At 52.8% G+C, this 25,312-nt stretch overlaps 1 protein-coding gene across 4 annotated transcripts in view; it reads left to right on the forward strand.

Annotated features, from left to right (window-relative positions):
* Positions 1 to 1,915: 1,915 nt before the first annotated feature.
* The window catches only part of RIN2 (Ras and Rab interactor 2), a 235,604-nt gene continuing 212,207 nt past the window's right edge, over positions 1,916 to 25,312 (forward strand). Inside the window, exon 1 of one of the 4 annotated variants that reach the window (XM_070052128.1) lies at positions 1,916 to 1,936. Coding sequence is in view for 1 of the 4 variants with exons in the window: in XM_051845335.2 (XP_051701295.1) it covers positions 2,535 to 2,720 (186 nt within the window). In the remaining 3 variants the exon portion in view is untranslated. Of the gene's footprint in view, positions 1,937 to 2,490; positions 2,721 to 25,312 lie in introns of those variants that run through there. The other 3 variants (XM_051845339.2, XM_051845346.2, XM_051845335.2) reach the window with 3 other exon arrangements.

Consider the following 25,312-nt stretch of genomic DNA (forward strand, 5'->3'; position numbering starts at 1 on the left):
TTGAGGCCACCTCTCTGTTTGGAGAAGGAGATGAGCAGTTTTAACTACTAACACCTGGACCTAGTTAACTCTGCACTTACATCCTCTGCCTCTCTCTCACAGTGGCTATGGGATTGAGCCAGACACTGCTGCCCAGTTCCAGTACAGATCAATAAATAAAGGACTGAGGCTGGTATTGTGGGGCGCTGGTTAAGTTGCCCACTCTGATACCGGCATCCCATTTCGGAGCGCCAGTTCGAGTCCCGGCTGCTCCACTTCCATCCAGCTCCCTGCTCTTGCGCCTGGGAAAGCAGCAGACGATAGCTCCAACTGCTTGAGAGCCTGCTACCCATAGAACTCCTGAATGGAGTTCCAAGGTCCTGGCTTCAGCCCAGCGCTGGCCATTGTGGCCATCTGGGGAGTGAACCAGCGGGTAGAAAATCTCTCTCTCTCTCTCTCTCACTCCATCACTCTGCTTTTCAAATAAGTACAAATAAATTTAAAAAAAAAATGATGATTTTAGAGCTCACACCCGAGTACAAAACTCTTTCAAGTCATCTTAGGTGCACACAACACTCTTGCTCAAAAGAGGAGAGAAACAAACTGTTGAGTTGCCAGCTCTGGGCAGTGCTACTCGATTAGCGTTAAAGGAGAAATAACTTCATTAGAAATGACATGTTCTTGGCTAGCCAGTCCCCAGCTGACAAAAGTGCCCAGAGAACACTGGTGCTCTCTGTAGCTGCCCGGAGTGGCCACTCTAAGTCTCTAGGGACCCAGGGATGGAAGGCCAAACCTGCCAAAGATTTGCCCAATCCCAGGGAGGAAGGAAGTCTTTGTTATTTTAGGAGTGTCTCCCTGGGGTTTTCTCTTGTTTTTAAATCACTGTAAAATTGGGAACTCCCCAGCACATCCCCTCCTTACCCAGGTGAGTTTTTCTGCAGGGCTCACCTGCCATACATTTATTTTCTGTATCCCCTTCAATGACTTTCTCCCTGTTAAAGCCTGGTTCATCTGCTTGGGTCACTGCTGTAGCCCCAGAGCCTATGGCACTGTTTAGCACTTAGTATGGCAGGCAATAAATAGTTTTCTAGGGAGAGGGCAAGGCCAAAGGCACCCCAAGTTCCAGCACAAGCAGAGCCCAGCTGTGGAGCCACAGATGAAGGCCCTTGGCAACACAGGCTGAGCCATCAGCACCTACTTGGCCCTTCTGTGGACGCCAGCAAATCCCCTGGGGCTGAGAATAGGCGAGAAGTGGGAGGGAGGGATGTGGGGCCAGGTCTACCTCTTTGTCCACCTGGCTCCCTTTTCCCTCTTTTAGGCACTGCTGTCTGTTCTGCCTTCAAAGTTAGAAAGAATCCACTCTGTGTCCCGACCCTGGCGTTTGTAGCCATTTTCACCTCCACCCTGACTTTGGGCCCCTCCTAACTTGTTCCTACCACCTGTGCTCCTGCTTGGGCTCTGAGCAGCCAGCAGTTATCAGTCAGACCAAGGCACCCGCTCTAATCGGCAGAACCTGACACCCCGGAGCCCCTGCCCCATCTGTTGCACCCACAGACCCTCCCTGCTCCAGCTCCTCCAAGTTTTGGGTCAGATGCCACCTTCCCAAGGAGCTAAAGGTCGACCCCACCTACTCAATCACATAGCCAGGTCTCCAGGGTCCTCCACCTGCTACTTTTCCCTGTAACACCCAAGGCGATTCACCCATGGTTGCGCTTGTTTTTACTTTCTGCTCCCCAGAACTGCAACTCCACCAGGGCAGTCAGTGGTGCTTTGTTGCTCAACACATCCCAAGCATGAGAACGATGCCTGCCACATAGCAGGTGCTCAATAATTTACTGCATGGGTGACTTGGAACAGGGCTGCTTCCCCTGAGAGCTGAGCCGAGGACTCAATAGCCCTGGGACCTGATAAGGGCAGGACTGGGAGAACCGGACACCCCTGAATCCCAAGCGCAGTGGTAAGGGCTCTGCGGGCTTTGCGCGTTTGTTTCAGTGTCCTGCTTCTGTCCAAAATGAGGGTCCCTCTGTGCCATTGGCCACTGCTCAGTGGAACTGGCCCTCGTGGAAAGCCGACCACTAGGGACCCTCCGAGCTCTCCCCGCTGCCTGCAGGCTCGGGGCCCGGCACCCGCGTGTAGGCAGGCGGCCGCCCAGGCTTCCAGAGCGCGTGGGGATCCACGCCTGGGGCCGAGGAGGATCCTCCAGCCGGCGGAGCCCCTTCGGGGCGGTGGGAAGGGGGTGCGGGAGCGTGCGTGGGGAAGAAGGGAGCAGGAAGGGCAGAACACGCTAGGAGCGAACGCGGGGCCCCGCCGCGGAGCGCGCAGACGCGGGCGGTGGCGCCGAGCGGGGCGGGCCGGCAGAGTTTACTCCGGGTTAGATAAACTTTCTGAGGCCGCAGCCCAGCCAGGGTGGACGTCTGCAGGGGCGAGGGTGGGCGGTGCCAGGGGCTGGGGGCGGCCGGATCCGGGGCTGCGCAGGCGCCTTGGTCGCCACCTCCGGCCGGATCGCCCCCGCCCAGGCCTTGGACGAGCTCCGGAGGGCGGTTGGGGGAGGGCGGATGGCGATCGCCGCGGCCCAGGGGAGGGCGGGAGGCAGACACAAAGCCTTGCCTCTCCTCCTCCTCCTCTCCTCCTCCTCCTCTCCTCCTCCTCTTCCTCCCGGGCGGGGAAACCCAGCCCCGCGCTCGCCCGCGGGGCCACTGATCGCCCCCGCCTCCGGGACCTGCGGGGAGGGCCAGCTCGAGGTAAGGGGGCGTTGGCGGCCGATGCGGAGACCCCCGCCCCGTGCCCCTAACTGCGGCCGGGGAGCTGTGGGGTTTCGGGCGCGGGGTGCTGCCGGCTCTGCCCTCGACTCCGCAGGGGACTTGGGGGAGACCCAGCGAGCGTCCCAAGACGGATGAGGGAGGGGGCGCCCGGGGGTGGGGACCGAGGCGGATGACATTCCAGTGCTCTGGGCGGTAGCGGTCCAGGCGGGGTCCCGCGGTGTCCTTGGCTGACCTCTGCGGGGACGGGATGAGGGGTCCTTGGGGAGCCGCGGGCGCGGCAGCTCCAGGTGCAGGTGCGTATGCCGAGGAGATGGGGCTATCCCTTGAGTTCTAACCTGCGCGGTGTCAGGTGTGCCCGGGCTGGGTGCGGGGCTCGGGGCTCCCGCCGGGCGCTTCCTGCCCACCGAGGAGCAGCAGTCCGACGGGAGGGTGGTTGAGTTGGGCTAGGGGCGCTCGGGCTGTCACCGTGATTGGTGGTGGCGAGGGGGCGCAGGAGAGGTCCCGGACTCTTGCCTGGAAGAGACGGGACCACTTTCTCACGTGGAGGCTTCCTCGTCCCCCTCGGAGCTGGGCCTCCACGCCCTTGGCCCGAGCTCCCACGGCACGGCGTCCACCCAGGCCGTGGCGGCGCGCCCCTCGACGGCCGGGGTGCGCCAGGGTTTGCGGAAGTTCAAGCTGTAAATCCTCTCCTTTGTTGTCAAGAAAATGAGGGGCGAGGTCGGCCCGCTAGGGCGGTCGGAGGCGCCTCTGGTCCCAGAGCTCTGAAATCCTGGGGGCTTTCCTAGCTAAGAGGAAGGAGCCGCTGCGCGCACGGTGCGCAGGGTGTCGGGTGCACCGAGGTTTGCTGCGCACGTGCTGTGCAATCCACAGGGAAGCTCCAGCAGCCCCCGGTAAACACCCAAGCAGAATTCTCAGCAGGCAGCACTGGGCTGTTAAGATAAATAGTATTTTACTGCGATATTTAAATCAAACGGAATGCAAAACATCCGCACTGAGCAAAGCCTCAACATTTGGTTGTGCAATGGGATTTGCGCTTTGCTGTCCTACCCCTCCCCATCCCGGCCCCATTTGTCTGCTGCCTCCCGCCTGTGCGGTTTATGAAGCTTGACAATGGCAGGAAACAGATTGGACACCTCGGGCTTCCTGTGTAGCCGTATTGATGAACTGTAGTTAATGCAGTAGTCCACACACGGTTAGGTCTTTGGCCGAGTGCTTGTGCGTGCAAAGGTGCTCCTTGTCCTGTTTGTCTCTGAGACACTCGGGTCCTCCACTGAGGACATCATAGACAATGGACTGGGAGGGGTCTGGGGACACTGCAAGGCCGTGGCTTTTGGGACTTGGGAAGAAAGCCGACAGGAAATTTTGGACGCAGGTCTTGCTCTAAGTATTTGGAGGCTGGGGACACCGGTCAAGACCAGCCGGCCTCCAGAATCCTACTTGGACGATTTCCTGCAGACAGGCAATTGGAAGAGAACTAAAGTAGGTGGAGGTGGGAAGGATTATAGTGTGCTTGTTGGGTGTGATTTCCCAGTAGCCTCTTATCCCTACCCAAGCTGCCCCTGCACCTTTCCCAAACCCAAGGCCCACTGCCCACTCCAAAGCAGAGTTCTGCTCTCCAAAAACAGGCTCCTTAATTGGCCAGCTCCCCTTCCTCTGCCGGCAGGCCCTCTCCAGTCGTCTCTGCTCTGTCAGCAGCTGTGCTGGGAGTTGGCTCTTTCTCCACACACTCCCCGTATTACATTGTTTTGACTTTGTGTCCAGCTGCTTGTGGACATCCAGCCCTCCTCTGGATCCTTCCAAAACCCTGGCGGTTTTCGCATGGGAGATTTCCTAGACTCTGTGCGGCTTTCCTGGGTGCCGGAGAACAAAGCCCACCTGTGAGCTCTGCAGGGTCTCCAGCCAGACCTTGGCCCTTAAAACACCTGCTCAAGGTTGTAGGTGTTGGATGAGTGAATGAACCAAAGCATCCTGCTGTGGGTCCATTTTGAAGGGTGTCTCCCTCCAACTTTAATGCCTCTCAAGGAAGCAAACAGGATTTTTAGGGCATTTTAGCAAAGGCTTTTACTGGGAGTAGCTCCGGTGTTTCTCATGAAAGCGGTAATAAACTGTGCCTTGCAGCTAAGGCAGTAGGGGCAAGAGCTCCAGGGCTGGAGCCCAAGGCCCCAGGTGCCTTCTGCCTCATCACGTTGGCCTTGTGCAAGGTGGGTCTGCTCAGAGGCATGCTCTGTGCGTAGTCCATGGAGAGCAGGTTGCCAAGTTGTAGATAAGGATGTGCTTTTGTTCAAGAATTACTGGAGGGGCCAGCGCTGTGGTGCGGCGGGTAAAGCCACTGCCTGCAGTGCCGGCATCCCATATGGGCACCAATTTGAGTCCCGGCTACTCTACTTCTGATCCAGCTCTCTACTATGGCCTGGGAAAGCAGTAGAAGGTGGCCCAAGTCCTTGGGCCCTTGTACTCACGTGGGGAGACCTGGAAACAGCTCCTGGCTTCGGATCGGCACAGCTCTGGCCATCGTGGCCATCTGGGGAGTGAACCAGCAGATGGAAGACCTCTCTCACTATGTGTCTGCCTTCTGTAATTCTGCCTTTCAAGTAAATAAATAAATCTTTAAAAAAATTACTAGAGTGACTATTGAAAAATGTTCGGGGGGGGGGGGGGTCCGGCACTGTTGGCTAGCACCTGCAGTGCCAGCATCCCATGTGGGCACTGGTTCAAGTCCCGGCTGTGCTATTTCTGATGCAGCTCCCTGCCATTGTGTCTGGGAAAAGCGGTAGAAGATGCCCCAGGTGCTTGGGCCCCTTCCACCTGTTACCGGAGAAATTTGCAGGGTTCTTGTCTTCGCGCAAGAAAGAATTCAGGCGTGAGACAGAGAGTAGTGGGAGGTAAAAGTAGCAAAGTTTATTAAGGAAGGGACATCCGTAAGGGCGGATGGGCACCTCTCTAGACAGGACCTGAGAGAGAGTGCCATCGCTCGGACGGACGGGGGGGGGGGGGGGGGGGCAAGGTTACATGATTGAGTGGAAAGATTACACCTGGCTAGGCAGGCGGGCAGCTCAGCTGAGAGGCAGAGGGCTGCGTACTGAGTACGCAGTCGGTTGTTAAGGCTCCTCTTGGAACAAAGGGCTTTTGGGGTGTAAATAGAAAAACTTCTCTCTTGAAGGTCTGAAACAAAGGACTTTATGGATGCAAATGTTATCTCTGACAGGAGGAAGGGAGCAGGGTGTTTGAGATGCAGATACTGGGCTGCACCTGGGAGATTGTGGAAGATTTGTCAGGCAGAAGGGGTGGGGACCCCCTCACCTGGCAGGTTATCAGGTGGAAGGGGGCAGGGCAAGGCAGGATGTGAATACCGGGCTACCCCTGAAACACCATCAGGACAACCTTGAGATGCAGCATATGCTGGACATAGATGTCTTCTCTCTAGGCCTTCATGTCACACACGCATAAGCTCATAACTGATTTCCTACCTAACACACCCACATGGGAGACCTGGATACAGTCCCAGGCTCCTGGCTTTGGCCTGACCGAGCCTTGGCTGTTGTAGCCCTCTTGGGAGTGAACCAGCAGATGGAAGATCGCCCCCTCTCTGTAGCTGACTTTGAAACAGATAAATCTTACGTTCAAGAGGTGCTTGTGTTAAGCTGCTTTTCGGCACCTTCATTGTGACACGTGTGGGGACTCTTTAGGAAGATGCCTTCATATGGGAGGTCTGTCAGCTTCCCTTAGTCCTGACTGCTGCTTGTATTCCTCCAAGGAATGCCGGGGTATCCACCCAGAGCCTCCTGCTGGTGAGGTCAGTTCCAGGAAATGTTTATATTCTCTGTGTGGTGCTCAGCCCAGTATAAAAAATGAATGTTTTGTGCTTTTGGGAGGCATAGTAACCCACCTCTGTAGAGGAAATCGTTGATTTGCCAGCTTCTGTGTTTCTGATTAACGTGGGCTGGTCCCCTAGACTTTGGTCAGATCTGAACTTTTTAAGATTATTTATTTGAAAAGCAGAGGAACAGAGAGAGGGAGAGACAGGTCTTTCATCTGCTGGTTTACTCCCCAAATGGCCACAACAGCCAGGGCTGGGCCAGTCACAGGCATCGAAAGCTAGGGGCTAGTCATCCGGGTCTCCCACATGGGTGGCAGGGGCCCAAGCACTTGGGCCATCATGAGCTCTTTTCCCAGGTGCATTAGCAGGGAGCTGGATGGAAAGTGGAGCAGCCAGGACCTGAGCCAGTGCTCCTGTGGGATACCAGTATCCAGGTGGAGGCTCAGCCTACTGTTCCACAACGCCAGCCCCCAGCACTATTCATCTTTCTTTATCCCTATGCGTTGAATGGGCCGGGGAACACGCCCTGGTGGATTCTCTAGGGGCTCAATGCCTACATTTACAAAAGTAAAAAGTAGCGGCAGTCACTCCCTGGGCACCTGGGGCCTGGTACAAAGATCTGCTGCTCCCTCCCACAGAGCATGCAGCCCCCAATTCAGATGCACTCATTGTTTGAAATCAGGTGTTTGCTTGCAACCTATCATTAGAGCAGATTTCCCAGACAGAGTGGCCTGACTATTCAGGCTTTATGGCAATTACAGGGGAGGCAGGACAGAGGAAGCCAAGTTAATGTCTCTGGCCCTGGAAGGAGGGCCCTGCGGAAGAGCCTAGGGAAAGGTGAGGCCACACGGCTTGAAAGTGCATCTGTTAAGGTTGCTGGGTAGGCATTAGCCTCTGAGAGGCCGAAGGGAAATGGAAATTTCTGTGTGGTAGAAGGAGGGAAGAAGTGTAACAAACCAGCACCTGCAATCAAAAGTCTTGCTGTTGCTGGGTAGGTCCCAGCCCTCCCTGCGTGGCCAGCTTAGAGGACTCTCATCCGCCCTTCATCAAAGAGGCTGTTAGGAAGTTCTGGGAAGACTGTCAGACCCAGGAAATCCTCTGTCCAAGCAGTGTCCCAGAGGGCATGTAGTTGGAGGAGACATGGAGGACCCACACTTATCTCCATGAGAACTCCAGTCTGACATAGTCTGAGATGCTCACCTGGTCTGTCAAGCGTACTCTCTTCATTAAACTCGGCCAGCGTGCCTTACCACTTCCCTCTCTCTCACATCTCAGTTCATTTTTAAAGATTCACTTATTTGAGAGGCAGAATTACAGAGAGGTCTTCCATCCACTGGTTGACTCCCCAGATGGCTGCAACAGCCAGAGCTGGGCTAGTCTGAGCCAGGAGCCAGGAGCTTCTTTCAGGTCTCCCATGCAGGTGCAGTGGCCCCAGGACTTGGGCCATCTTCCACTGCCTTCCCAGGCCATTATCAGGGAGCTGGATCAAGTTGAGCAGTCAGGACTTGAACCAGTGCCTATGTGGAATGGAATTCTTTCCTGCTTGAAGACAAGAACCCCTGAGCAGCCCATCTCCACTGCACATATGCAGCCATTTCTAGATCTCCAATGCTTAGCAAATACAAGCTCAAGACTTGTTTCACAGGTTTTTCCAAAGCATGGGCAGTGAGGGGTCTCATTTAGAGACATGGGTTCAGTAGGGTGGTGTCACAGGAGTCCCAGGAAGGAATGTTTTGAGAAAAAAATGGACCTATCAGATGGGGTGGGGTAGGGGTGCCTAGGGGAGATGAGAAACAACTGGAAGGATGGTGACTGTTAGCAAAGCCATGACGTCCAGGAGCCGTGTGTGATTCCATTTGCTGTAACTATAATGAAAAACCTGAACCTGGGTAACTTACAAAGAACAGAGGTTTATTCAACTCACAGTTTTGGAGGTTGAAAACCCAAGCAGCATAGCACTGGTTCAGGGAAGGGCCCTATGCATCACATCGTGGTTGAATGTAGGAGAGAGAGCAAGTGAGCACACGCACACAGGGCAAGACAGGCAGCCTGACCAAAGGCTGGCCTGCTGTTTTATAACAACCCTCTGGCAAGAACAAACCAGGGAGAACAGGTGAACTCGTGCATTCTCTTCCCAGGGCACTGGGGGTCCCAGTGATCTCCCACTAGGCTTCACCTCTTATAGGTCCTGCTACCTGTTAACATTGGCGCACTGAGGACCAATCTCCCAACATGGGAATCCTTGGGAGTGAAGTAGTGGATGGAAGTTTTTCTCTCTCTCAAGTACCTGGATTCCTGCCCCCAATGTAGGGGGTCTGGATTGAGTTTCCAGCACCAGCTTTGGCCTGGCCAGCCTTGGCCATTGTATGAAATTGGGAGCAAACTAATGAATGGAGTTCTCTTTCAATCTCTCAAGTTAAAAAAAAAAATTCTAAAACCAAGTTCTTGCAACTTAAAAAAATAAAAACTATCATTTAATCATTCATTCATTCATCTTGTGATAAAGCTGTTCAGTCATTTTGCTACTGGCTGTATTAACTGGTGTGGTTCTAGTTACACTCTTGGCTTATGTCCTTGCTTCTCCAGGTTGGTAGTAAAAATACGAGTCCTTAACCACCCAAGGGCCATCTTCTACTGCTTTCCCGGGCCATAGCAGAGAGTTGGATTGGAAGTGGAGCAGCTGGGACTCGAACCAGCCTCATATGGGATGCCGGCGCTTCAGGTCAGGGCATGAACCCACTGCGCCACAGCGCCGGCCCCGGGGCATTCCATTTTTAATGGGAGTCCTTGAAAGTAAAGGTTCTTCATCAGAATGAGCTCACATAGGCTGAACAAACAAATAGGATTCCAAGGTTACTTTCTTAGAATTATTTTTTAAAATAGCTGTATGTAAACTTTCACCAAATCATTAGCAAGTTTAAAAACAGTTTTAGGGTGTGGATGTTTAGCCTACTAGTTTAAATATGGGTTAATATGCCAGCATCCCAGGGCCTGTGTTGTGGTATAGTGGGTAAAGCCACTGCTTACTGCACCCATGTGGGAGACCTGGCAGAAGCTCCTGGCTTCGCAGCGGCACAGCTCCGGCCGTTGTGGCCATGTGGGGAGTGAACCATCAGATGGAAGACCTCTCTTTCTCTCTGCCTCTCCTCTCTCTTTGTAACTCTGACTTTCAAATAAATAATTAAAAAAAAAAAATGGAATACCCCCAGGGCCGGCACTGTGGCATAGTGGATAAAGCCGCTGCCTGCAGTGCCAGCATCCCATATGGGCAGTGGTTTGAGTCCTGTCTGCTCCACTTCCCATCCAGCTCTCTGCTATGGCCTGGGAAAGCAGTAAAAGGTGGCCCAAGTCCTTGGGCCCCTGCACCCACATGGGAGACCTGGAAGAAGCTCCTGGCTTTGGATTGGCTCAGCTCCTGTTGTTGTGGCTATTTGGAGAGTGAACCAGTGGATGGAAGAACTCTGTCTCTGTCTCTGTGTCTCTCTCTGACTCTCCTTCTCTTTCTCTGTAACTCTGATTTTCAAATAAGTAAATCTTTAAAATAAAAATAAAGGAATACTCCCAGGAGTTGATGGATCATAACTGAGCACCATGATTCATTTGATGTGGGACAGGTTGTACAAGTGTGCTGGTTTGTTTCTTTCAACCATCTGCAGGAGTGGTTTAACTGATATTGCTGATCAATATCCAAATGAGAAACAAATTCAGGAGGTGTCCTCATTACCAGTGAGAGCTCGAGTCTCATTTTCATTTGTTGATGACATCTGGCCAAGCAGTAGTACACAGACGGATTAACACATCATCTCCCACTTGCCTGCTAGTCTCCAGATTTGAGTCATTGCCTTGGAGACTTAGCGTTTTACAATTTCTAGTGAATGAAGCCTTTATTTTAGCATTGAGTAGGTTAACTCTGTAAACAGGATAAAGCAACATTCTGGGTTCCATGGGTGTGATTTTACTGGCTAGGTCTGGAATTCCAAATACAAAACCCTAAACATTTAGCTTGTTTAAATGGTTAGCTATGTGAACTCTAGTTGCTTTATAAGGTCTTTTATTTTTCTTTTATTAAAGAAGTCATCATGGCTATTTTTTTTTTCCAGATAGCTAGCTCCCCATTGCATTGAAACTGTGGCTTGATTACAAGAGTGCTTTCCAAAGGAGTGGAGGCAGATGTCTCTCCAGTGTGCTGAGTGAGGGCAGCAGCACGGGTCAGGTTGCATAGGAACTTCTGAGTCTGAGAAATCAGCCAGTGTCCCACACCTGCAGCAGGAGCAGGCCAGGTCCCAGGCTTGTCAGACCTCCGTCCACGGGGGCTGGACCTCAACAACTCTCAGCTTCTGCCCTCCAGTCATCCCTAAGTGCTCTTTATGTCTGGCAGCCCCTTTACCTGTCTGCATAGTCCAGTGTCTCCGCTTTTCTTTTGGAACAGTTCCATCATTGCTTTTCTGTGTGTTTAAACAAGCCCACTTTATTTTTACCCCTTCTAGGTTTATTTAAAGGTATATTTATGTTAAAGACAGTGACACAGAGAGACAGAGATCTTCCACCTGCTGATTGACTGAGAATCCTGTCTCTTTAATCTTGAAGAGCTTGCCTGTAACACATCATGGGGTAGACTCGGTTGGGTTGATTCCGACAGGTGACCTTTGCCCTTCCTGTACCTGGAGAGGTGTTCTCTTTCTCTGGGCTTGGGAAGTTTTCTGTCACTCTTGTCTTTGGATATGCTTCCTGCCCCCATGGCATTCCCAAGTCCCTATTGAATCCCAGTAACTATTATTTGCTGTTTTCATGCGATCCTGTGTTTCCTGTCAGCCTCTCCTCTCCTCTTGGTTCTGTTTTCCAGCTGTGTGTTTTCAAATCCCCTGGTTTTGAACTCACTGTTTGTTTCTTCTGTCTGATCTATTCTATAGGAGATGTCTTTTACTACATTTTTAGTTTCAGTTAGTGTACTTTCCAGTTGAAAGTTTTCTGCTTGATTTCGTTTAATTACTTCCAGCTCTATCAAATCGCTTAGAGTATTGAATCACTTATTGGTGTTCTCCTGAATTGCACGGAGTTTCCTTAAATCAGCCGTTTTGAAATCTTCATGGGAGCATTTCAAAATCCCAGTTGCTTGGATTGGTTTGCGGCACCTTATCTTGCTGTTTAGATGAGATCATGGTTCCCTGGAAGTTCTCTTTTTTTTTTTTTCTCTTAAAATTTATTTATTGGGGCTTGTGCTGTGGTGTAGAGGGTAAAGCTGCTACCTGCAGTGTTGGCATCCCATATGGTTGCCGGTTCGAGTCCCAGCTGCTCCACTTCTGATCCAGCTCTCTGCTGTGGCCTGGGAAAGCAGTAAAAGATGGTCCAAGTCTTTGGGCCTCTGCACCCACATAGGAGACCTGTAAGAAACTCCTGGGGCCAGCGCCACCGTAGCTCAATAGGCTAATCCTCCGCCTGCGGTGCCGGCACACCAGGTTCTAGTCCCGGTCAGGGTGCCAGATTCTGTCCCGGTTGCTCCTCTTCCAGTCCAGCTCTCTGCTATGGCTGGGGAGTGCAGTGGAGGATGGCCCAAGTGCTTGGGCCCTGCACCCACATGGGAGACCATGAGAAGCACCTGGCTCCTGGCTTCGGATCAGCGCGGTGCGCCAGCCGCAGCGCGCCGGCCGCGGTGGCCATTGGGGGGTGAACCAACAGACAAGGAAGACCTTTCTGTCTCTCTTTCTCATTGTCCACTCTGCCTGTCCAAAAAATAAAAAAAGAAGCTCCTGGCTTCGGATCGGCACAGCTCTAGCCATCGTGGCCAATTGGGAAGTGAACCAATGGATGGAAGGACCCCCCCCCCCACTATCTCTCCCTCTCTCTCCCTGCCTCTCTCTCCCCCTTTCTGCCTCTCCTCCTCTCTCTGTAACTCTGACTTTCAAATAAATAAATCTTTAACAAATATATTTGAAAGGTAGAGAGTTATACAGAAAGAGGGAGGGACAGAGAGATCTTCCATCTGCTGATTCACTCCCCAGATGGCCACAGTGGCCGGGACTAGGGCAGAAGCTAGGAGATTTGGCAGGGTCTTCCACATGGGTGCTGGAGCCTAAGCCCTTGGGCCATCTTCCGCTGCTTTTCCCAAGCATCTAGCACAGGGAGCTAGATCTGAAGTGGAGCAGCCAGGACACAAACTGGCACCCATAAGGGAATCTGGTGTTGCAGGTGGTGGCTTTTCCTACTGTGCCACAACGCTGGCTCCCTGGGAGATCTCGATGCTTGTTGGTGTACAATGTCATCTGTGTGTTGAAGATGAGTCGGAGTGATATGGCTTGCTTTGTGGCTGTCCTAGAAATTCTAAGCACTCTGCTTTTTCCCCCTTAAGCTTGTGGCTACTTCTGCTATTTCAACACTAGACAGCACCCTAAGTTGAGATTTGCTGAGGTCTGCTACCGATGTATTTGTATTGGTTGAGTCTTAGCACACTTCCCAAACTCAGTTTTGTCCCACATCTGTAGTTGAAGTGTTGTTCAATATAAACTAGGAAAGTGCCTGAAAAGAGGTGTTCTGTTCCCAGAAGCTTCGGCCTGGGCTTGTGATTGGCTCAGCCTCCTTGTCTTATATCCAAATAGCATCTGCAGCCTTCAGCCCGTCCAGACCAGTGTGGCCTGGGGGCAGGACCAACGCTTATCCTGCCATGGTCCATCTGCTGCTGGGGCGGGCTCACTGCCCAGGGCTGTACCTGTCAGCCCCTGCTGATGTGGGCTGGGGTGTGAGACTGCTCAGCTGGGACCACAGAACTCGGCCAGGCACGGAAGAAGGTACAGAGGCTCCATCTGCAGGCATTGGCATGGGGACAGGGACTGTTGGGATCTGCTCAATGCTGGGTTTTATCAGCCTGGCACTGAGTCCTAAAATAGTCCTGTGATTCCTTGCTGCCTGCCCCAAGGTTGTACAAAGGGTATTAGAGGCAGCCCTCAGCTACTGGGGCAGACCTGCGTCTCACAGTCCCCAGGCCCTGTGCAGCCTTGGGGGTACACACCAGGCCTGCAAATCAGCTAGTGATACATGGCAAGACGTGTCTGTCTCACCAGGACACAGGTCTCTCCCTGACCTGAGGGCGAGTCCAGAGACTCTTATCCACAGGTACCTGCCTCAGAGTAGAAACCCTTAATATCTGTCTAACACTGGGCTTCACTGAGACATAGTCCCAAGACCCAGTCCTGTGGCCCTTTGCTGCCTGCTCAGGGTTGGAAGAGAATGAAAAAGGCAGCCCGTTTGCCTGCAGACTGGACGCACTTGGATCCCACAGCCACAGGTCCCTACAAAGACCCATCGGGGCCAGCAGTGACACGGACCAAAATGAGTCTGACCGCCTGGAGCTCAGATGCCAGGCAGGCGTAGGGGCTGCGTCTCCGGGCTCCGGCCGGGGCTACAGGCCTTTGGGCTGTGTCAGGTGCTGCTCTTGGTGTGGTAGGCCTGGCTCTGAGCTGCCAGGGATGCCCTAAGCTTTTGGCCAGAGTTTTGCTTTATGCTGGTGGTTTGGAGAGGGGTGGCAGGGGCCACCTGGGGGCTGGGGTGGGGAGGATTTTTTCCCAGCATGCCTGGTACTGGGCTTCCTGCAGGAGCTGGGTGAGGGGGGATGCAGGTGATATTTGCCTTCTTGCTTTCTTCTGTATCACTTTTCTGATGAGTATCACAGAACGAGGCTCTGTGCTCTCTCTTCCCCCAGCGTCCATAGCTCTCGGGAAGGTGACTTGGAGTCTCTTACTTCCTCTTGCTTTTCCTTGGCCGCCATCTTGGCTCTGAAGCACCTTCTTTGGGTTTCTTTAGGTGTTCATAGAAGCCTTTCTGTATCCTCAATGACCAGCCAGCTGCCTAACCTTTCTTGCGCCGTCCGTGTGTTCAGTTTTATGGGTCTCAGTTCCCGTTCATTTGCAGTCACACGGCAGGTGGCTTAGGAGCAAAGAATGAAGCTCACCTCCTTTCTCCCCCTTGGTATGCTCCCGGGCCTGGTGTCATTTGGGGTGCTGGCCTGCCCCCCCAGTTCTGTGTCTGCAGCCAGGAGTCACAGTCCACCTTTTGCCTCTTTATATCCACCCCCCCCAAAAAAAAGACCTTTCTCAGCTAATTCATCCATTAATCCTTCCAATCTTTTTTTTTTTTTTTTAGATTTATTTTATTTATTTGAAAGGCACAATTAGGGAGAGGGAGAGAGAGAGAGAAGGAAAGGGAGAGAGGAAGAGGAATCTTCCATTCACTGGTTCATGCCCCTAATGGCCACAATGACAAAGGCTGGGCCGGGTTGAAGCCAGGAGCTTCTTCCAGTTCTCCGATGTGGGTGGCAGGGGCCCAAGTACTTGAGCCATCTTCCACTGCTTTCCCAGGTGCATTAGCAGGGTCTGGATGGGAAGTGGAGCAGCCGAGACTTGAACTGATGCAGGCGGTGGCTGAACCTGCTACCCTGCAACACTGGCCTCCAGTCATATCTTACTCCATGGTATTTGTTTGGAATTATATTAAGCCTGGATACTAGTTTGGGAAGACCCACAAGGTGGTTTCACATCCTCTCCTCTAGGCAACTACAGTGCTAAGTGAAAGCTAGCTAGCGTTGACTGTGTGCAGGCAGAGGCATCGGCCCAAAGGTAGGTTCACAGCACCTGCAGGTGTGGGGTCATGGCTGACTCACAGGGTCACTGTCGCCTGGCCTGTGCAGGGACCCCGTTAGGATCCCCAGCCTTGCAGCCTGGAAGAGGACACTGGAAAGCACCTGCTGGCAGGGATGGAATGGTGTGGTCAGTGCTTGACCAGGAGATGGGCATTTACATTGGGTTTGAACTTGAAAACCCCTAGTTCAAGTTCCGGGTTATTTTTCTTTTCCCCCTTGGCACTGAGTGGTGCTTAGGAGAACACAGAGGCTCCTGTCTCTGTAGAAAGGGTGTGTCTCCCTCTTCCTTTCTTAAGCAAGAGCCAGGACTGGTGGGGAGAGGGGCTGAGGGTTAGGAGACCCCTCTGGCTCTTGCCTGGCGGTGATGCTGAAAGAAGGGAGCTCCACCCCATGGGCAGGGAAGACCCAAGGAGCCTTCAAAGGGAGGGCGTGTGGGAGGGACTGGCAACCCGTGAGAAGGGCAAGCAGACCAGCTGTGGATAGGCATGGAGGAGCTGCTCCTCCTGGTGGCTCCCTCTGCGCTTCCTGCTACTCCCTGTCTTGGGTGACACCTCCCCATGGTGGGAGCCCTCTTATGCCATCTGTCCATGGCCTGCCCTGCCCCTTCTCTGGATTCTGGGATTCCTGCCGTAACAGATGGTGTGTACTTGGTACTACAAACCACTTTTCTCCGGGCACCTTTCTTTCTTTCTTTCTTTTTTTTTTTTTAACAGGCAGAGTGGACAGTGAGAGAGAGAGAGACAGAGAGAAAGGTCTTCCTTTGCCGTTGGTTCACCCTCCAATGGCCGCCGCGGCCGGCGCACTGTGCTGATCCGATGGCAGGAGCCAGGTACTTCTCCTGGTCTCCCATGGGGTGCAGGGCCCAAGCACTTGGGCCATCCTCCACTGCACTCCCTGGCCACAGCAGAGAGCTGGCCTGGAAGAGGGGCAACCGGGACAGAATCCGGTGCCCCGACCGGGACTAGAACCCGGTGTGCCGGCGCCACAAGGCGGAGGATTAGCCTAGTGAGCTGTGGCGCCGGCCTCTTTTTTCCTTTCTTAAAAAAGATTTATTTATTTGAAAGGCAGAGGCAGAGATAGAGGTATATCTTCCATCCGTTGGCTCACTCCCCAAATGGCCGCAACAGCTTGAACTGGGCCAATCTGAAGCCAAGAGCTTCTTCTGGGCCTCTCACATGGGTGTAGAGGCCCAAGCACTTGGGCCATCTTCTGCTGCTTTCCCAGACCATAGCAGAGAGCTGGATCAGAAGTGGAGCAGCCGGGACTCGAACCGGTGGCCACATGGGATGCCGGCACTGCAGGCCGGTACTTCAACACAATGCACCACAGCACTGGCCCTGCTGGTCCACTTTCTGAGGCTCCCTGCTGGGTTCTGCAGAAACCTGGAGAGGGTGCATGAAGGATGCTGTACAGACCCCGAGGGCTTTCAGTGCAAGACGGGTGGAGGACAGGTGAGCAGCATCAGGTCTTGAGCAGTCAGGCTGCGTGGCGAGATGGGGGAAGGTTGGTGGGGGGAGCAGTCCAGTCCCGTGTGGGCTTGGGCCCTGTTCAGGGATTTGAGTAGACTCAATCCGCCACATTTCTGTACCTGGAGAGACGGAAGGTTTCCATCTTAGAGCCAGTCCCTGGAAGCTGAGCCTGATCTGGGATTCCGGTGAAAACTGATGAGGCAGGGTCCCCAGGGAAACAGGAGTGGGGAAGGGGCCGGGAGGGAAGCAGCTAAGCCAGGTTGCATAAGCAGCAAAGCCCCCAGAGGGAAGCCTGGGCTCAATCTCACAGACAGCTAGAAGCGGCAGAGCCCCCCGCCCCCAGCAGCCAGGGCAGAAGCCCGCTGCTTGGAGTAGCAGCACCCCTGTGTCGGCCAGGCTTTGCCAGGGGGCTGCCTCGTGCACCCTCACCTCTCTCTGCACACAGGCAGAGCCAGCCCCGAAGCCTGGGTCCCAGGCCCTCAACCGAGAGACACAGGTCCTGGCAGGAACAGGGTACAGGCATCCGTGGGTGTGCGGGCAGTGCACCGCAGCATTTGTCATGGCTGGGGCACCGGCAGGCAGAGGGTCTGCTGGGAAGCGCTCACCCTTCTCCACTTCTGCTGACTTCCTGGGCATGTGAAAGAGCAGGAGCTCCTTCCTGACCCCTAGTTGTGGGCAACGGAGGCTTAGTGGTCGCAGCAGCCCACCAGCGAGCATCTTCCCCAGAGTTCTGCTGCAGGCGTCTCTGCCTGTAGGTTCTATTGGAAGCGTTCACTCTGATCATCTGCATATGTAAATATCCTTCTTGGATGGAGCTGGATTTCTGTTTATATTATTGGTGGCTCCAGAGGTGTAGGATAGAGGCCACTGAGCTCCGCGGGTCCAGGAGACCAGAGCACAGGAGGGTCTGAAGGAGGATGGCACAGCAGTGGTGCCCACCCTCACTGTCCTGGGCAGCCCCTTCCTCCATAAACACATCCACACCTGTGTCCGTGTGTACCCCCCTGTGGCCAGCAGGACCCTCCCCTGTCCATAAGGCTGTAGGATATGTAATTAGCTTCAAGCCAGCCAATCACAGGAAGCTTCAGATATGACATATACATTGCTGCCAGGGCAGTTATAATTTAAATATTTATTTATTTTAAATTTTGAAAAGAGAAGGAGAGAAGGAGTGGTCTTCCATCTGCTGATTCTCTCCTCATATGGCTGCAATGACTGGGGCTGGGCCAGGCCAAGGCCAGGAGCCAGGAGATTGATCTGGGTCTTCCATGGGTTTGGCAGGGGCCAAAACACTTGGACCGTCTTCCACTGCTTTCTCAGGCCATTAGCAGAGAGCTGGATTGGAAGTGGAACAGCCTAGACACAAACCAGTGCCCGAATGGGATGCTGGCATTGCAGGAGGTAGCTTTACCTGCTATGGCACAATGCCAGCCCTGTGATTTATTTTTTAATTTATTTATTTATTCATTCATGCATTTGAAAGACAGAGTGACCAAGAGAAAGAGTCAGAGAGAAAGAGATCTTCCATCTGCTGGTTCACTCGCCACATGGCCACAACAGCGAGTCCTGGATCAGGCTGAAGCCGGGCCACAGGAACTCCATCCGGGTCACCACGTGGGGAGCAGGGACTCAGGTACTTGAGCCATCACCAGCTGCTTCCCAGGTGTATTAGCAGAAAGCTGGATTGGAAGCAGACTAGCTGGGACTTGAACCAAAGCTCCCCTATCGGATGCGTGTGTTGAAATTCTCCCTTCCCACCCTATAGCACTGGTGCACCACATCCTGGGGCGGGAAAGTAAATGTAGGGATTGCCTGAGGATCGACTGATAGAGCTGCACGGAGACCCTCCCTCTGGGGCCGGCATTGTGGCGTAGCGGGTAAAGCTGCTGCCTGTGATGCCAGCATCCTGTATGGGTGCCAGTTTATGTCCTGACTTCTGACCCAGCTCCTTGCTAATGGCCTGGGAAAGCAGCAGCAGATGGCCCAAGTGCCTGGGCCCCTGCCACCCATGTGAGAGACCCAGATAAAGCTCCTGGCTCCTGACTTCAGCCTGACCCAGCCCTGGCTGTTGTGGCCAAACGGAGAGTGAACACGCAGATGGAAGATATCTCTCTCTCTCGTCTCTCCCCCCTGCAACTCTGACTTTCAAAGTAAATAAATCTCTTTTTTTAAAAAAAAAAAATTTATTTGAAAGGCAGAGCTACAAAGAGGCAGAGAGAAAGAGAGCTTCCACCTGCCTGTTCATTCCTCATTTGGGCACAATGGCCAGGGCTGGGCCAGGCCGAAGCCAGGAGCCTCCTCCACGTCTCCCATACGGGTGCAGGGGCCCAAACTTGGGCCATCTTCTACTGTGTTCCCAGGCCATTAACAAGGAGCTGGATTGGAAGTGGAGCAGCCAGGACTTGAACTGGCACCCATATGGGATGCCGGCACTGCAGATGGCAGCTTTACCCACTCTGCCACCACACTGGCCCCAATAAATAAATTTCTAAAAAGAAAACCTAACTCAGACCTGATTTATGCTTCCAGAGGCAATCAGACAGGAATGTGGCCTGGGCACGTTGCGGTGTCCTTAGAGCGTCGTGTGATAAAAGCCATAGTTTTGCAACTGGAGAACTGGGGGAAAGATTGAGAGCAGAGATTGCAGAGGTAGCAAGAGGACTATTTAAGTCAAGTCAGGAAAAGCCGTGCTTGTCCCGTGCCTTCTGCCAGTGTGGCACGTGAAGGAATTGCACACGCCCCGTAGACCTCACTTATATTGCAGAAAAAGGAAAGAAGGGAGCGAGACCCCCGCCTTGAGTCATCCGGTCACTGTTGAGAGCCCCCACCACTTTTCACTTCCTGCGTCTTCACAGCCGCTGCCTCTCTTGTGAGGAGGATAATGTAAGAGGATTTTAGGTTGAAAAAAAAAAAAAAAGTCACCGTGACTGCTGAGCAAACGTGGCCTCACGGAGGCCAGATGGAAGAAGACCACTATCATTCAGACCGTGGCGCTGGGCCACGTTTGCAAAGTGACTCAGCAAAGCTGTCATGTGTCTGACATGAGGAGGAGAGAGGTGAAGGTCAAGGATGCAGCTTGGTTCCTCGCTGACCACCGGCATTGATGGAGGTGCCAGTCAGGTCTGGGGGGGTGAGAAACGGCATGACATGTGGGATGCCAGCACTGCAGGTCTGGGGGGGGGGGTGAGAGACGGCATGACATGTGGGATGCCAGCACTGTGGGTGGTGGCTTTTACCTGCCATGCCACAGCACCGGCCCCTGGCCACAATTCTTTGCCCAAGTCTGCTGTTAAGTTCTTTTTAATCGATTGATGAAATAGGAGAAGGAGTGAGGGGAACAGTTGTCCCCCATGGAGGGAGTGGTTGTTATCCTGGCTTCTCTCCCATCATTAACGGCAGAATATTTGTTTATTTTTAATTTAAGGGGGAGCGGGAGAAAGAGAAAGCAGCTCCCATGCACCAGTTCTTCCCTTAAATGCTGAAGTCCTTGTTTTTTTCTGGTGTAGTTTTCATTCTACGTGAATTTTAAAAATACTGTGCATTGGGACCGGCGCTGTGGCACACTAGGTTAATCCTCCACCTGCTGCATCAGCATCCCATATGGGTGCTGGTTCTAGTCCCGGTTGCTCCTCTTCCAGTCCAGCTCTCTGCTGTGGCCTGGGAAGGCAGTGGAGGATGGCCCAAGTGCTTGGGTCCCTGCACCCACATGGGAGACCAGGAGAAGCACCTGGCTCCTGGCTTTGGCGCAGCCCCGGCCTTTGCGCCATTTGGGGAGTGAACCAATGGAAGGAAGTCTCAGTCTCTCTCTCTCTCTCTCTCTCTCTCTCTCTCTCTCTCTCTGAGTCTGCCTCTCCTGTGTAACTCTATCTTTCAAGTAAAGTTAATAAATCTTAAAAAAAAAAAAAAACTTTTAAAAAAGATCTTCAAAGAGTTCACAGAAAATGCATAATATGAAAAAAATCATGTTTGGATTTAAAAAAATATTTGCACCAAAATAAACACCTTTTAATTCCATTTTACATGAACCTTATGAAGTACCTGCATATATCCCAGGGTAAAATAAGAAGCATGCCTTTGTGTGCAATCTGCCTGGATGCATTTTCCTTCGTTTTGGGAGAGAGACAGGATGCCTCCTGATAAAGAGGAGATTGCTTTAGGAATCCAGAGGGTGAGTCCCAGAGGGCTGCTGCAAGAAATAGGATTTGGTGTCGGAACCAGTTGGTGAATTAAAGTTGCCTGAGCCGTGACATCCAGACTTGGAGACACCAAAAGTCTCCTAAAAGCCCTGAATCCTGGAGTAGTCCAATTGCGTGCCCAGGTTTTCCTTCCCACCACACACAGTGTTGGGGGCCACTAGCTGTATGCCAGGAGTGGGGACTTCCTCTACTTGACTTCATTTAAGGTCCCCACCTAGTTTGAGGACGTATCTTGATGCCCATTTTCCAGATGGGTAGACAAAGACTGTAAGAAGTCAAGTGACAAACCCAGTAAGCTGTGCCACAGCTGGTTGTGGATCCAAGCATGGATTTCTCTGAGACACGTCACACACACAGGGCCAGTTCTTCACTTGGGACAAATGCTGGGTAGGGGGAGAACTCTGATCCCATCTGGGGTTGGAGACTGAGGAGTGGCCCAGCCCCGGCTGCCAGTGTTTGGGCCACACTGGGCAACACACAGCCAGGCTGGGGATGTTTGGAGGAGGAGAAACTGTCCAAAGAGCTGAGGGACATGTGGTACTGCAGAGGGCCCCTTGGGGTGCAAGGAAGGAAACTGAGGCCCAGTGGAGCCACCTGGGCTTGCATTCCAGGGTTCTTGACTTTGCTGTGACTTCTTGTAGTCGGGGCCAGCCCTAGAGAATCTGGTTTGGATTGGGAATCCTACAAGGGCGAGAGGTAAGACATGCCCAAAAGGGAAGTGTGAGTACAGTCATGTGCTGGCTGATGATGGGCCTCAGGTCCTACTGCCGTTAGAGCCCACGTGTGTCACCTGTGACATGGTGGCTGTCCTAGATTATGGAGGAGGAACTCTAAGAAGTTCACATAGCAATGCAAGGGGCCTAAGGATGCATTTCTCCCAACATGTCTCTTGGTTAATGCACACCTGTAACTGAATCGGTGCCTGGCTAGAGCCAGGTGGCTGATCTGGGGAGGGTGTTCATGGATTGTTCTGGAGGATCTCTCTTCTTAGGGCGCCACAAGGGGCACCTGCTGGTATCCTCAGGGGTGTCTGGTTTATGGCTCCATCCTCACCTAAATCCAGCCAGTTTTCCATTGCAAACACCTGTGTCCTGTGTGTCCAAGTGGGACCTGGCATTCAACATGCACATAAAAGTACTATTCCTAGGAATATTAATATTTACTGAGTATATTTTACTGCCACCAAGTGGCAGGTGCGAGCTAAGTGCTCTTCTCTGGGCGGCTCATTCTTAGCAGTCTTGTGGCTGGGGCCTTCTAATTACCCCCGGCTCATGGGTCAGTGGAAGTGAACCTCAGAGGGCCATAACCAGCTTGCTCAGGATGCTGAGATGAGAGAGCTTGGAAGCTGGGATTTGAATGAGGAATTAATGTCCGTGATGGAAATCTGATTGTAGCCAACCGGGAGCCTCAAAACAGTGTCCCAGACCCAAACATTAGGAATACTCGTATTTTTTTCATATTTGAAAACTTGGAGATTTTCCAAAGTGAGACCTGGATGGTTAGGACAGTGCAGCCATGCCATAGCTTTTTTTTTTTTTTTATGATTTATTTATTTATTTATTTGGAAGTCAGAGTTACACAGAGAGAGGAGAGGCAGAGAGAGAGGTCTTCCATCCACTGGTTCACTCCCCAGTTGGCTGCCATGGCCAGAGCTGAGCCGATCTGGAGCCAGGAGCCAGGAGCCAGGAGCCAGGAGCTTCTTCTGGGTCTCCCACGTGGGTGCAGGGGCCCAAGGACTTGGGCCATATTCTACTGCTTTCCCAAGCTATAGCATAGAACAGGATCGGAAGTGGAGCAGCCAGGACTCAAACCGGCGGCCGTGTAGGCTACCAGCACTGCAGGCAGCGGCTTTACCCACTGCACCACAGTGCTGGTCCTGCCGTAGCTTTCAAAAGTGTCACAGGTGTGGGTGTTGTGGCACAGAGGGTTAAGCTGCATTTAGGATGCCTGCCTGAGTCCTGGCTGCCCTGCTTTTCATCCAGCTTCCTGCCAATACACCCTGAGGGGCAGCAGATGATGGTTTAATTGCTTGGGCCCCTGCCACCCACATGGGAGACCTGGATGGAGTTCTTGACTCCTCGCTTCAGGCTGGCCCAGCCTTTACTGTCGTGGGCATTTGGGGAATGAACCAGTGGTTGGATATGTTTCCCTCCCTCTGTCTGCCCCTCTCTCTCTCTCTCTCTCTCTCTCTCTCTCTCTCTCTCGTAGATGAAAATAAACATTAGATAAACATGCAGCACAGTTATTGCTTACAAAGCTCAAGTTAACACATTTGATTTTAGTTTTCACTGGAACCGGTGTGTTTCCTGCCTGTAGGAAGACATCAAATCTCGGGTTTGCTCAAGCACAGCAAACCGGCCTGTATGTCGGAGCATCCGCCAGAAGGAAGCTGGGTTGTTGCTTCTGTAATAGTGGAGTTTTCCTTCCTGTTAGCACCTCATTAACAGACAGTAGCTTTTATTTCTGATTATGAGGGTAATACCCACTCATTGTATACAGCTTGAACAATTCAGGAAGATGCAAAAGATGAAGATTCCAAACACCAGTGCCTCATTGGTTCAACTCTTGGTCCCGAGTGTAAGGTAATTCAGATATTGGTTTGTTAATACAGAATATACTGCTTGAAAAATTTCTTCCATCATGCTGCAGCTGTATAATTTTAAGACTGCATAATGCCTAGAATTCTGTGAATTGGAGAACATTAAAATAGCAGCATGGCCTGGGGTCTTTTTGAGGAGAGAGCGTCCCATAATGACCATAAGTTTTTATAAAAGGTTTATTTATCTGAAAGGCCAACTGACTGAGATATGAGGAAAGAGAGAGAGGAATTGTCAGCTGGAGCCAGGTCAGGCTGAGGCTTGAATCCTGGAACTCTGGGTCTTCAACGCACATGGCAGGGACCCAAGTACTTGGGCCGAACAGTTGCATTAGCAGGGAGCTGGATCGGAAGCAGAGCAGCTGGGACTTGAACCGGGCACTCTGAGGTGGGATGCAGGTGTCCCAAGTGGTGGCTTCCTCTGCTGTGCCACAGCACCTGCTCCATGAACTGATAAGCTTTGAAGAAGCAGCGCCTCCTTGAAAATACAGTCGGAAGGGGAGAGAGTGCTGAGATGTTACGTGCCCTGCCAGCCTCTGAGCTCTGGGTGCGGCAAAGCAGAGCAAGCCAGCTGTCAGTCAAGGGTGTCACTCAGCAGCCAGTGCAGCATTAGGGGTAGTGTCCAGCGTTCTGCCGAGAGCAAAGGCTGGGTGGTTAGGGAGCCCGGTGTGCAAATAAGTGCATGTGGGCTAGAGCCAGGTGGCCCAGGTCTCACCCTGGTGACCCCACTGCGCATCTCTGGGCAGACCACGGAACTCTGAGCCGAAGTTCTTCCTTTGTGAAAGGGGAATGGAAACAGCCCCTACTACAAAGGAGAAGAGTACAAGAGTGTATCTGCTATTTAACTGTGATTGGCAAGTGGCGTGCACTCCACATTTTAAAATGATTCAAGCCCCAGCCTGACCTGGCCATTGTCATGGTGTAGCAGATTAAGCCACCGCTTGCCATGCCAGCATCCCATGTGAGCACTGGTTCGAGTCCCATTTGCTCTGCTTCCAATCCAGCTCCTTGCTGGTGCACCTGGGAAAGCAGCAGAGGATGGCCCAAGTGCTTGTGGCCACTTGGAGAGTGGGTTAGCAGATGGAAGATCTCTCTCTTTCTGTCTCTCTCTCTCTCTCTCCCCCCCCCCTCCCTCCCTCTCCCTCTCCCCCTCTCCCCCTCCCTCCCTCCCTCCCTCCCTCCCTCCCTCCCTCCCTCCCTTCCTCCCTCCCACTCTCACTCACTCACTCACTCACTCTGCCTTTCAAATAAATATCTTAGAAACTTTTTTTAAAAAATGCAATAGGGACAGTCACAGAGGTCTTGAACCAGAAGGCAGAGCTTTTGTTCATTGTACTCCAGGCCTCCTAGCAATGGAATGTTAGGCGGTGACTGCAGCCTAGTCAGATGGTGTCATGGGTTAGGAGAACCCAGCAGAGAAGCCCCAGATTCCCAGGGGCACAGCGCATCTGTGCAGCCAGTGTAGGGTGGGAAGCTCCTCTCCAGGTGGTGACTCAGGGACCCAGGCTCTTTGCACCTTGACACATGTCTTCTGGAGCGTGTAACAAAATACCCAAGGCAGGCCACGTAGGAAGGAGAGAGCAATTGGTTTAGCTCATGGTTTTGGAAGTTCAAGTCCAGGGTTAGGTGGCCCCCATTGGTTTGGCCTCTGCTTAGGGAAATGGATGGCAGCACATCACAGAATAGATTTGTGCAGGAGTGACAATTTGCATTTCCAGCCAGAGCACAGAGCCAAAGTCAGGCTTTCACGATGATCTTTTCACAGGAACTACCTTAAAGTGACATGGCCCCCAGTGACCCTGGGACTTCCCAGTAGGTCCCACCCCTTGAAGATCGCACCACCTCCCTGTAGCTTCCCACTGTG

This window comes from Oryctolagus cuniculus, chromosome 11, assembly GCF_964237555.1.
Source record: "Oryctolagus cuniculus chromosome 11, mOryCun1.1, whole genome shotgun sequence".
NCBI lineage: Eukaryota > Metazoa > Chordata > Mammalia > Lagomorpha > Leporidae > Oryctolagus > Oryctolagus cuniculus.